The sequence below is a fragment of the Chamaea fasciata genome, unplaced genomic scaffold, assembly GCF_029207755.1.
Source record: "Chamaea fasciata isolate MVZ Bird 193981 ecotype frontalis unplaced genomic scaffold, bChaFas1.0.hap1 SCAF_1, whole genome shotgun sequence".
Lineage (NCBI taxonomy): Eukaryota > Metazoa > Chordata > Aves > Passeriformes > Sylviidae > Chamaea > Chamaea fasciata.
The window spans coordinates 61,379,556-61,393,255 of NW_027094086.1; the positions used below are offsets into that span (position 1 = coordinate 61,379,556).

At 41.7% G+C, this 13,700-nt stretch overlaps 1 protein-coding gene across 4 annotated transcripts in view; it reads right to left on the reverse strand.

Annotated features, from left to right (window-relative positions):
• TEX10 (testis expressed 10) overlaps positions 1 to 11,665 on the reverse strand; it is a 54,056-nt gene extending 42,391 nt beyond the window's left edge. For 2 of the 4 annotated variants that reach the window (XM_066184774.1, XM_066184747.1), the window contains exons 1-5: positions 11,618 to 11,665; positions 10,974 to 11,197; positions 8,119 to 8,307; positions 6,823 to 7,529; positions 1,074 to 1,317 (exon numbers count right to left, since the gene is read on the reverse strand). In XM_066184774.1, coding sequence (XP_066040871.1) covers positions 1,074 to 1,317; positions 6,823 to 7,529; positions 8,119 to 8,298 — 1,131 coding nt within the window. In that variant the 5' untranslated portion in view covers positions 8,299 to 8,307; positions 10,974 to 11,197; positions 11,618 to 11,665. Of the gene's footprint in view, positions 1 to 1,073; positions 1,318 to 6,822; positions 7,530 to 8,118; positions 8,308 to 10,973; positions 11,206 to 11,617 lie in introns of those variants that run through there. The other 2 variants (XM_066184766.1, XM_066184756.1) reach the window with 2 other exon arrangements.
• Between the last annotated feature and the right edge of the window lie 2,035 nt (positions 11,666 to 13,700).

Here is a 13,700-nt window from a genome sequence, read left to right on the forward strand (position 1 = left end):
CTCCCCACAAATAACTTAAGGTCATAATCCAACCATGTACCCAAACTGGTTGATATCTTGACAGAGGAGCACGCCATTCATGTGACCAAAATACAGACACCCTATGGCTAAGGACAGCAGTTCTGCAGGATCCTTCAGAAAAAGGCCAGGGACAGGAGGCTGCCACAGGAATTTAGCAGGTCAAGTGTCTGCTTTTTGCCCACTTCCAAGAGGGCCTCAAGAAAAGATGAAGAAGGGAAATGTGGAGCAGCATGTTTTGCACAGACACACTGAATCCACCCCTCAGAGCTGTGTATGTTTGGTAACTTTGGTCTAATGTAATAATTGCACAAATGTTTTCTAATAATTACTCTATGTGTAGATTTTCATTTAGCAAAGGGACCCACAGTTTTATACACAGGTTAAACCAAAGGACATTCCTTCCAACTACCCAATAACCAAAGCGGAAATTGGGTTCTTTTTCTAATTTGCTAAATTTTTGGAAAAGCAGCAAAAGTTACCAAAGAAAGTAATTGTTGTCTAAGTAAAAGATGGAGAAAATAACTTGGGCACAAAACTCCAACTTTAGAGGACACTTTCTAAAATCCTTTTTGATCCAACCAATCATGACACAGCAACACAGATTGCACCAACCAATTACAGATCTCAGTCCACCACTGTCTTCTACCTTTCCAAACATTTAGGGTTTGTTCATTCCTATCCACTCCCATGAAATTTTTCAACACACAGAAATAAGGAACAAACAACCCCATTCTACACTTTTTTTTCAATTTATATTCTAGAGGTTATCTGGGAGACAAAATGCTCCTCTTCTCCAATACCACTTCCAGTTTCAAAGCTTTTGTGCTGCAGTCAAGGAGGACTCCTGGAGACTATTTGCTGAACTCATGGCTCAGTACAAAAGATTCTTTACTACAGAAAGAGACAACAAAATGCAGATTCGAAATCTACTCAAGACCTAGGCTTTTCTCTCTTAACAAAGTATCTTCACTACTTCAAATCAGCAAGCCATTAGTTTCTTATCAAAACAAAATGAGCTGTCATCATTATGCCACAGATCATTTCTCCCTTACCATTTTGTATGTTTCATCATGTCGCTTTGTGAGTTTCCACAATAAATGTATTATGCTAAGAACTTGATGCATAAGCTGCTGAGATTCTGATTCCAAAAGGTTTCCAAGAATGGGAGGTGATTGTGCAGGAGATGCTTCAATCCAGCACTCAATCAGTAATGGAATTATTATCTCAATAAAACCTTTCAAGTTTTCAGCCGAAGACAGGCCTTTTTCTGCGCTGTCCATTACACTTGTCAGAGACCTAAACAACAAAAGCAAAAAAGCATAAAAAGATAAAGATCACATCTTTCAAAACAAGATTACAGTAATACCACTTTCTTGGTTTCTGAATAGTGGGAACAGTTATTTTTTTAACACATCAAATATTTGCAGGCTTTCTTGCTAGGTATTTCAGGCTGGAAAAAAGGGAGTTCAAACCATCTACAACAAACCTGCTCCCAAACCTCCCTGCAAGTTCGTGTGTTTCTTTAACAACTTCTTCGTTTTCAGTATTTTTTCCCCGTTGTTATATGTAAAGTCTATGAAATGGAGAAATATGATATGCATTATCCTATCACCCTCAACCAACAGGCAGGAATTAAATATACTCTGCAGAACAAAATAATAACAAAACCCGTTAAGCTCATTAAAGCAAAATAAAGAAGCTGACTACAAGGTGTTGTCAAATGCATGAGGTTTATTACAGTTAATAACTATCTCCAACTATAATATACACAATGTTTTTCATATTAAATGTGAAAAAAATATTCCTGTAAAATATACCTTTGGTTCCCCCCCGTGTTTTTAGCTATTATGTTCTGAAAAGCAACTAAACAGAAAATTATCCCATAATGCTATTAAAAAAATAAAAACTAAGATATAATTTAAATTAAAATAACAACTGCTGGAAACCAAGAAAACCAACTCTTTTTATCCCCCCACTCAAAAAACACTTCATGTCTCTGAAGGGATAATCAGCAGATATGACCCAATCCTGCTACTGGATAAATTCAAGCAATTTGTATCTAATTCAAAAAGAAGATTCTCTAAAGAATTAAAACCCTGATTAATTCCTATAATTTTAAGGAGTACAGATTCCTTAAAAAAGGCAACAACAGATTCAATCTATCATTTGTGAAATTGTTTACCATTACAATTCTGTTTCCTAATTCATAGCAGGGAATTCCTATCGTAATTCTAATTTCCTAGCATACACAAGATTAGCACACTGAACCTCCTGTCAGACTCCTTTCTATTTCAGTGATGACCTCCAATTCAGTTTTCTTCACATATACACCCAAAATAGGTACTGAAAAACATTCCACAGATCTGCAGAAATTTTGTTTACAAATATTTTAATTTCATATTGAAGATACAAAGCAGTGTTCCCTCGTCATTTTTAAATTATCCAATTAGTTATATCCTTCTATGAAGCCACATGTTGTTGCCATCATCTAGAATACAAACAACAGGAGAAATTTTTATTCTGCCATTTCTCTCTAGTTGATATCAGTGTATCAAGAAAATTACTAAACCAAAACAAACGCAGGTATTAATGACATGAAAAAGGAACAGGGAGAAGGAATAAAAACAAAGTGTGAGACAAATACAAGCTATTTTTCAATGAAGGCAAGGGTGGGGGGGGGGGGGGGGGGATTTAGATCTCCAGCACAAAATAAAAGGGATAAGTGGAAACATAACAGATCATAAGAAAAAAAAATTTGCTTCACCCTAATACTTACTGTGATCATCAAACATGCTAAAATTTTATAAAACTTAGCTTGAACTGCAGCAAGCAACATATCCATTAAACATAATTTATTTGTCCTTTTTGTTGCTTTATTTCCTTTCTGTGGTGCAGTAGACACCAGTTTCTTTCAGACTAGAAAGAGTTCAAGGAGAATAGTTCTATCTTAGACTTTTTAACTCTCCGTCATCTCAAATCCAGTAGACAAATCCCATCTTACAGTTACAACCACAATGAATTCTAAAGCCTGTTGATACCAAGATTATAACCTCATTGAAAAAGTGATGTTGTCCTGTAAATGCTATGCTGTGACAGGACTACGCTCTCAGATGAGAGTCTGAAATTTCAGTAATTGGCTGGAATAGTTCTGAAGTAGTAGTCTTTAATAATTTCCTTTTTAAAAAATACCTGATACTACAGCAGAACTTTGGAATTCCAGCAATGTATTTAAGGAACACGAAAATCTCCCAATTAAAAAGTGAATAGAGCATGAAACCTGAGAAGTTGGTAATTCACTCTGGAAGATTCCTACAGAAGTATAACACACACACACAACTATTTCTGTACTTTTCTGAAACAAGGAATGGAAAAAGGAAGAATTTATGCCAAAAGAGATACTCCCCCTAGCTGCTGAAAGCATTTGGGTAAGAATACTTAGCATAGCTTTCATGTACCCCTGCAGAAGAACCCCTTATCTCTCAAGGTAAGACTCCTCCACATATTCAAGGTTAACAATAAAAGTGTAAAATTAAAGTGCCAGTAACAGATGATGACAAAGTATTATAGCAACCTGTCCAGCATTTATTAGATTAGTACAGTATCCTTAGCAATACAGGTTCACTCAACCTGGGCAGGTTTGATGTCACATCTCTGTTATCACTGCTCTTGAGTGGTAGGGTGACTCTTGGACTCAGGTGACTGCAAAGCATATCACCTTTATATCATAATGAAATACTATTGAAGGGAGCTACAAGATGCTTGTGTACCCCTTAAGCTGTCATTCTTCTTTAAAATGCCAGTATTTTTATACAACAGAACCAAACAAACAAAAATTGTGTAAATAACTGCCATTTGACAGTAAGAAGACAACAGAAATTCAGCAAAGGGAAGTCAAGGAAGTGTAAAAGAAACAGAAAATAAGGACACAACTTGCTGTTCTTTAAAACAGGAAAAGTCTTTGGAAGTTAAGTTTTTATGGCTTGCAGTTTAAGCCAGGTTACTTGTCCTCCTTTTCTGTGTGCACTGCCAAACGCAGCAAACACACAGCACACCGAGTGAACTGCATTTTCCATTTCTCTTTGATGCACATGTACAAATTTATTGGCTATGCTTCATCTTCCATTTCAGTCTCTCAAGTCATTTTTGCCTTTCTCTGCAGCTTCATATTGTCCTCTCTCAGCAGAATCTGAAGCTCAACTGTTTCTCTTCCAGTCAAAAAAAAAAAAAAAAAAAAAATCACACTCCTTGAGCCTTGGTACCACATTTGAGTTGTGAAGACTTTGTTTTTCCACACCTGAAATGAGTTTGATGCAAAAAGCAGCACAGTCAGCACATAATGCAGAGAATACATTCTAACAATTCCCTAACACACTCCAATTTTTAATTTACACACACTAGGTTGCACACAACAGAAGACAATGAAGTCTTAAGATTTGCATCATTGAATCATCCAGCATTCCAAGCTCAGAATCTATCCTTTTTAATAAACACTAATACTGCAAACTGATTGAAAAAATCTCATTCCATAATCACAAGGTTATCAGTGACATGTCAGCCCTGTCCAATGAGCTTGCAAGATTAATAGATACAGCAACTTTTAAAAATTAGCAAACAATTATGCTGCTTGGAAGCCTACTTGTTAAATAACAAAGTTGAAACTTACTTGCAGTATTAGTAACAAGACCATCAATACACACACACTGCAAATAGTTACTTATGGTTTGATCAACTCATTATCCTTCTCTAGTCCTAGACTTGACTATTTGACTTTAAACACACACACACACACACACACACACTTGAATACTGCACCTCTTATTACAACTAATTTCTGTCCTTGTAGTAGTGGCCATATCAGAGGCCTGGGAATGCCTGTAAAAGGCAGCAACTGGGTTTGGAAGTGACAGAATTAAAATACCTTTAGATTATTAGAAATTATTTCAGTGGCAAATAAAAAAAACCACAACTCTTCACTACTTGGACTTCACACATAGTCACTAAAACAAGCTGTCCTGGCCCTCTGTGAAAAACAAATACACCAAAAATATGCACAAATGCAAAAAAATGAGAACATTTTAGTACCTTCAGCAGACGATCCTTCCCTTTCTATTCTTCTGTTCTGCTGCCATCAGCTTGCTTTGCCAATCTCATCTTGGATTCTAGCCATGTTTCCTTCTATTCTTCTGGCTCCTCCTCATGCTTGCAAACATCTTTTTGTAAGTATTTATAACCAGAAGCAGATCACGATGTTTCACCAAAATCTAGCTCCTCAGAAAAGCGGAATCCGATTCAGGTGACACCAGATGTAAAGTTTATTTTCCTAGACCTTGGATACAATGCATCTTCAGCTATTACACAGCCTGGCACATCACACATACCACCCAGGGCACAACACAAGCATCCTCTGATATACACTGGTCCACAACTGTGCACTTCTGACTGCAAAGATGAACTCAATAGGACAGTTCTGTGCTCAGCACTAAACCCTTCCCCTACCTCAGAAGGGCTTCACCAGCCTAGCTGGCAGCTAAAATTTAACCTGCAGCAGATACTGTTGGTCATGACTGAGTATTTATGCTGACAACCACTTTTAGGAAAATAAGCTGCACTTTTTACTTAGAGTAATACGCTTCCTATACCTACCATAAGTAATACGCTACCTCCAAAGAGGAAGCCTAGGAGAGCAGGAACGGATGCCCCTCTCTAACAGGGATGAAAAACACCTGCTAATTCAGGTCAACACCCATAGAATGCAAAGAGAATATCTCTTCTGCCTTTCATTCCTTTCAAGACATAAGATGGACACAGTAATGGAGTAGGCAGTGGGTTTTACAACCTTTTTAGCCACTTCCTAGATGAATTTAGTATAACTGCTTCACACTTCTTTTTTTGTCTTCTCCACCAGTAAAACAAGGCTTGTGGTTTCTCTTCAGACCACTTTGGTGTCTACAGGGAACAGAGTTGTGTAACAACTAAACTGCTTCATTTTTAAAGTCAGCATTCCAAGTCTCCTGTCAGCAGGTATGTAGCATCCATAGTAACACATATGAGGATGCCTATGTTCAAAAAGTACCATAAAGTGAGGTCGGAGGTTCCCTTCTAGTGGGTGAATCAGAGGAGGAAGAGAGATCAAAACAGTTGTTTATTTCTCCCTTAACTTGGGCTCACATCTGTTTAGAGTACTACTGAAACCCACACAAACCTTTCTGTGACTAAACACACTACACTTTCTTTCATATTCATCAGCACGTCTCAGCTGAGACATCTTTCATCCACAGAGAATATATAAACTGGTGAAATGACTAAAATATCTAGAATTGGCAACTCAGCAAAACTTCATACCACCAGACACATTCCATCCTGCTGTCCTTTTTAAAAGGAGCTACAGTCAAAGATAACAGACTCCTAAGCTTATGACAGACTCTTGAAGGTAAAAGCTCAAAATTTCAGTAAAATTCATTATCACAAACAAGCTTAAATTTCACGTGAAGAAATTTGCCTACTTGCCCCTAGGTCTGCTTGACATTCTGCAAGAAGTTGCCAAGAAGTTTGCATTACAAAAATATCCCAATAGAGCTGGTAGTCCACAATTATTATTAATAGGATAAAATAAAGACTTTATAATGGAAAAGTTCATGATATACAAACAACACAGTTATCCGCTGAGTATTTCTGTATTTTCAAGCCCCTGTACATTACACTTAGTGTCCTAAAATATGGCTAAGGGATAATCCCACAAAAGAAATAAAATTGCAATCACACAGCTGACATTAATTCCCAAACCAGTTAACATTTTCTCACCTCAGTCTAAATGATGAGTTGATCTTTGGTCGTAAGCCACCACTTTCAAACAGCTGTATGTGCTGCTGATTGTTTGCATGGAGCTTCCAACTAATACATATTGGGTTCCTCACAGAATGAGAGTTGTCCTTCTGCTCTTGAAGCCCTTCATCCTCTGTATCACTGGATCCATCTACCACTGCTTGGAGAAACTTCTTGAGCCTGGTGAGTACATTCAACCTCCACTGCTGAGAAGTTACTCTGCGATTTGGGTTGACAGAGAGCATCCAGGAAAGTTTGTCCCTGCTTTTCAGTCTTTTTGAGAGTTGCTGGTGAGAAATAAGCTCTACAAAATTCTTCAACAATATAACGCTGCGGTCTGTAAGAAGAGCTGGGTATGCTTCCAATAAAACGTCCAAGACTTTCAGTGAATCTTCCTGAATTCCCTCACTGATATGAGTCATGGCACTAGAGAGATGGGCACTTACCAAAGGGAAAAATGGAGCAATCTGTTCCGCTCTTATTTTTGAAGCCAAGAACTGCAGCAGGTGAACAGCTGCTCCTCTGACACTGGAATCCTTGTCTGTAAACACAGCTGCCACCTCACTTATTATACTGGAAAGGTGTGCATCAATTACAAAGGGATACTGAGACAGGAGTTCTTTGAGTCCAAGCAGTGCATTATGCTTAACCCCAGGACTATAGTGATGCATCTGTGAGAGAAGATCCTATAAGGAAACAAACATATGCACTTACCATCGTTATTACCTTAAGCTGTTCAAACTTCCCCCACATATTTTCTGCACATTTTTCCTAAACATTTAAAAATACAGAATATTCTTACGATGTACTGCTGTTCATAATAGCAAAATGTGTTTAGAACAAACATGGTATGCGTTTATAGCACATCAACTAACAAATAATCAGAATTCAGTGATATGAAAAACAAGATATAATGACTTGTCCTTAGGTCTCGTTCCTAAGTTTATGCACAACCCTACTGACTCAACAGACGGATGACCAAAGGCAAGTCCTCTCACTCTTGTTCCCAAAAGCAGAACTACAAAACCTCAGCCTGAATAGCTTTCTTCAGTTTAAGCAGAGAGCTGCAAGAGACAGAAGATGACACAAAGGAAGGAAAACAAATCCACCCCTCAGAGAAATACAAGCTTCTTTAAAAACAGGGCTGCATTCAGATAGCCTGCTGCATTTTTTTTTTAAATAAGTGGTTTTTTCCCCAAATTGCAGTAAACATAGTAAACCTAGATAAAAGGTAAGCAATTTTCTGTCATTTCAGAATGCAATATCACAGTGTACCTTGATGTTAAGTTTTCTATTCTGCGTAGGAAGCACTCCATCTTCTTTAAGCTGCTCAGGAATTTGTATGGCCTTTGTTTTGAAGGTAGTATCAGTTGCATTCTCTAGTTTAGGCTTTTTTTTCCCAACTTTTAATTTGACCTTCTGGAAATCCTCCTGACGTTTCCTTTTTTTAGTCATTCTGATTCTCTGCAAAAAGATAACTCAATGTGATTAAAAACACAACAAAAGCAGGTTTTTCACCAAAGAGCAGCAACCTCCTAACAATGGCTACTGTTTTCATTCTTTTGTCTATGCACAAATGAGTGTCCACTCCTTAGACAAGATGCTAGACTAAACAGACACGCAGACTGATTCCAGGCAGCTGTTCTTCCAGTGTCCAGAAAACATTCTGCTGCTCCTTTGGCTGTCTCTGCTCTGAAAACTACTTTATTAAAAAGCATCCAGGAATCTGCATCTGCCACTTCTTTATCAGAAGTTGTTGATTTGGTTTTGTTTTAAAAAGTTCCTGCCAACAAAGCAACTTTTTACATACTTGATTCTTGTCAAGCCAAGGAGGTCAGTGAACTGTTCCCTTTCAATTGTATGTTGCTTACCAAGTCCAGCACACAGCCTGCACATGTACACTCCCAGGTTTAAACAAGCCCTCATCAATAAAAGGACCCAAAAAAACCCTAAAAAAACTTCCACTACACACTGAAAAATCCAGTCTGTGCATTTAAAAATAACTAGAAATAGGGGGGAAAGAAGAGGTCAAATGGGCAACTACAGAATAAAAAGAATGGATAACAAAGACACTTAATAAGGCATAAGAAATAAGTGTATTTCTTGTATTTCTTACAAGTGTATTACACTTGTAAGCTGTACAAACATGCTGGAATAGAGGTACAATAACCAAAACAAATTAAAACCCCCATAAGTTTCTAAAGGGCTTTTTAGTTTTGTTCTATCTGTTCTGATACTGAAGTACTCTTCTACCAGATTAAAAAAAAATGAACACACTGAAAAGGGCCCAGCAAACAGTACACCACAGATTCCTTTATTTAATCCTCTCAAAAAAACCCCAAACAAACCACCATCCACTTCCCCCACAAAAAAACCCGAATCAAGAAAAGCCCAAGCCAAAACCCCCAACAATACAGCTGACTAAACGCAGAAATTTCTAAATAGCATAGCCAAACAATGATTCTCTTCTGGTGGATGTGATCATCGTTCCTACAGCTGATTTCCCCAACTGACTTCAAGCTGAAATTTGTGCTGCACTAGAGTATTTCATATATACATCAACAGGATAATCATTAAAGAATGTTTTAAAACAAACTGTCATTTTCTATTATTTTAAAGCAATTCAAACTGATTACACCAACATTTGACTACAACTTAATTTCTCCTTTTCATACACTAGTTTAAAAAATTGTATGTGAGATGACTTTAACCAAAGTACAAATTTGGCACAAGTAACCTATCAACTCAAAAGGCTTTTAAAAAGCTTGGAGTCTGGTGCTGAAATAAAAAGGCCCTTTAGTGTCCAACTCTAACAACCATGGCTTTATAAACGTTTGATTTTTACCATATGCATCTTCTGGGAAAGAATTACCAGAATTTCACTACTTGATATCTAGAAATAGCTAGAAGTTTTTGAGGTAAAAGTTATTTCCACTTACAAGGCTTGCTTTCACAAGAGTAGATGTTTGGCTCCCAATAATCACTAAAACTTCACAATACAGGTGTGCACACACCTGACCAGAGTCAATTAAGTTCTTTAAAAGGAGGAGGCTTGTAAAATCTTCTTTCTCCTACTAAAAGCAGCACAGCTTACCTCACAATAAATATTCTGGAAATAACTGGTAATCTAAGCCTATCCATTTCCAATTCATATGTACCATGCTGTACCAAAAGATATAATCCTTACAAAACCAAAGTCATGTAAACACCACAGTTGCAACTTAATAACACATCAGGCAAAACAGAATACAGCTGATGAAAGAATGTAACCATTTTAATGAAACTTCTTGCAGAAACAACTGCCTTTGACACAAACTGCATCTTAGGAGGAGAGACTATGGGAGCTGGGCCTGTTCAGTCTGGGGAACACAGAGAGGGAATTTCATTAACGCATTTAAATTTCTCCAAGATGGGTGCCAAGAGGATGGTGCCAGACTGTTTTCAGTGGTGGCCAGCAACAGGACGAGGAGCAATGGCCATACACTAAAACACAAGAAGTCCCACCTCAACAAGAAGAAGAAATTCTTTAAGGGTATAAGAGCACTGGAACAGGCTGCCCAGGGAGGTCTCTGGAAACAATCCAACCCACCTGGATGTATTCCTATGTCACCTGCTCTAGGTTATGCTGTCTTGGCAGGGGGACTGGACTACAGGATCTCCAGAGGTTCCTTCCAACCCTAACTTATCTGTGATTCTGTGTATTTTCACCTGGCCCTCCACCAACAGGGCTGAGCTAAGCGCACCTAACAGTTAAGCACTAACACGATTTTACAACCCAAAACATTAAAACAACCTCCAATCGATGCAGGCTGCCTTAAACATAAAGCAGCATGCGGCGCTTTTCAGACACCACTTCAGATGTCACCCAGGCACCCTCAGCTCAGGCTCAGAGAAAATATTCGGTTACAGATGGGACCCGATGACCTCAGAGCTCTTCTCCAACCAAATGATTGTGGTTTCACTCCCTCGCAGCTCTCAAGCGGCATCCTTAGGGGAACCTCATTACCTTGCTCAGTCAGGAAAATCCTGAGAAACCCGAAGGCAAGGCACACGCCCTAACTAACTCCTCCGACGTGATAAGGATTTCCCCGCGAGCGAGCTGTCTCCCGGCACAGGACAGCGATACTTACAGGCGATCACCTCCGCGCGGCTCCCGCGCCGGCAGCGCATCCCCCGCCGCCGCCGCCTGGACCGCACCGCGCCGCCCGACCCCGCGCCGCGCACGCCGGACCCGAGCGCCGGAGCGGCCGCTCCCCCCGCGGGTCTAAGCCGTCACGCTGCCTTCCTCGCCGTCCCGGGACATCCTTCGGCACGTTCCCCAAGCACCGCTTCCCTCCGCCCCGCTCCGGTCGCTCTACGAGGCTTTCAAATAAAGGCGCGTCAGTGCCGGCCCGGCGCCGGGGAGGCCGCGAGTTCGGCCCCCGGGAGCGCCCGCGGCGGCGGGCGAGGCGGGAGCAGCGGCGGGGAGAAGCCGCCGGGGAAGGCGGGGCGGGGGCGGCTCGCGGCGCAACCGATGCCGCCGGTTCTGCCGGGAGCGGCACCCGGCCCGCGCCGCGGCGGCTCCCGCTTTTCCCGCCGCCTCCCTGGCGCAGGAACGTGAGGGGAGGGCGGGTCGCACAAAAGGCGGGCGGCCCTTGGCGCAGGGGCCGGGCGAGCGCGGCGGCCCCCGCGAGCAGGGACGGACCGACGGGGACCGCGGCGGGGCCGGGATCCCGATCCTCCTCCTCGTCCTCCTCCTCCCGCTCCTCCCGCGCGCGTCCGCTGCCTCACTCACCAACCACGCGCGCGGCAGCGCCAGCCCCGCTTCCGCCCCCGCCGAGCGCCTGCCCGGAAGCGGCCGCCCACGTGAGCGGCGCCGCCAGCGCCCGCCCCGCGCGCCAAGGGGACGCGCGCTTCCGTCGCGGCCGCGCGCGCTGGCGCCCCCTGCAGGAGGGGCGGCCCCGGGGGTCCCGCCGGCGTCCCCTGGGCGGCGGGAACACAGCGCCAGGACTCGGCCTCGTCTGGGAATGGGCTTTTCTTGTGCTCATCTTCCTCGAGAGGGGAAGAGGAGGGGCAGGCACTGATCTCTTTTCTGTGGTCACCAGTGACAGGACCCGAGGGAACGGCCTGAAGTTGTGGCTGGGGAGGTTTAGGTTGGATGCAACGAAAAGGTTCTTCAGCCCGGGGATGGCTGGGCACTGGAAAGGGCTCCCCGAGGAAGCGGTCACAGCACCTGAGTTCAAGCGGTCAAGCCCGAGTTCGAGTGCTTGTACAAGGCTCTCAAGCACATGGTGTGACTCTAGGGGTATCCTGCGCAGGATATACCCCTGGCCAGGAGCCGAACTCCAGGGTTTCTGTGGGTCCCTTCCACCTTGGGTTTATTCTGTGGTTCTGTGAAGATGTACTCCCTTCCCCTGGAGCATGGCCGCTCTAGCACCACAGCAGACAAGAACACATTAATAATAACTAGCACCCAGATAAGCACACATCCCGTGAGGAGCAGCTGGGAAGCTGGGCTTATTTAACCTGGAGAAAAGGAGGCTTAGGAGGGGACTTACCACTCTCTACAGCCTCCTGAAAGGAGAGTGCAGCCAGGTTTTCTTTTCCCAGGCAATCAGTGACAGGCCAGAGGTAATTTATGTTGGACATCAGGAGGAATTTCTCCACTGAGAAGGGTGATTAGACATTGGAATGGACTGCCCAGGAAGGTGATGGAGTCACCACCCCTGCAGGTGTTTAAGGACAGACAGGAGTGCCACAGGTGAGTACAGAGGATGGTGTTGGGTCACGGGTTAGGCTTTATCTAAGCCCTTTTCCAACCTACTTGGTGCTGTGACTCTTCCAGTGGAGGCACTGCAGAGTCAGCACTGGCATTTGAGGTTATTGTTAAAATTTCACATATATAAGGTTATTATTTTACATACAAACCACGAGGCACACAACACACTTTTGTACATGTGTACAGGTTTTTGCTGTAAAGGGGTAACGAATTCCTGTATCAGAAAGTGCAAAACCTTGGGAGACCCAGGAAGCAACAAAGGAGGAGGATGTTTCCCTACCTGCCTACAACAGAGATAGTCCCAATTCACACCAGACAGTAACTCTGCAGTTTCACACTCTAAACTTTTCATTTCTTGTCAATCAACCTGTGAACACCCTTCTCCATTCCCCTTTTTGCCTTCTGTGAGAAGCAGGAGTTCTGCAGCTTTTTGTTAAAAATCATTTCCTCAAAGCTCTCTGGTCTCAAGTGAAACATGCAAAATCTAGATGAAGCTTTACAGAAAATTAATTTTCACTTGGTTAAATTTTTCTTGTTATTGCTTACCTTTTGATTTTATTAATTCTTTAGTTACCTCAGAAGTCTGCCTTGCTGTTACTGTAAGAAACCAAAAATGTATAATAGTAAATACAGCAAACAGCATTGTTTAAATATTATCAGTAAAGATAATTTTTTTTTCTCCTTACTTTGCAGCACTGGCACAAGTAAAACATTAAAACATGTTTTGGAACAAATATACACTTTTCTTTTAGTATAAGAATACACCAAGCCATCACAAAACAGAGGCTGATACAAGATCAAAATAATACAATGCTTTTTAAGCCTCTATTTGCAGCAGGTAAGAGAGAAAAAAATAAAAATAAAAATAACTGTACTGCTGAATGGACTATGTTGGACTGTGTTCTTTGAAAACGTTTCCAGAAGCATACAGTTGGTGCCTCTTAACCAGTTCAGGTTTCCCAGCTGAGAGGTACAGATGCACTCTGCAGCACACCATTCAACCATTTTATGTCAGTTTACTACAGATTATGAGGTCTTTTCTTTTTCAGCATGCACCTCCTGCACCCAAGCAAAAAAAAAATCCACCTCAAATCCAAGT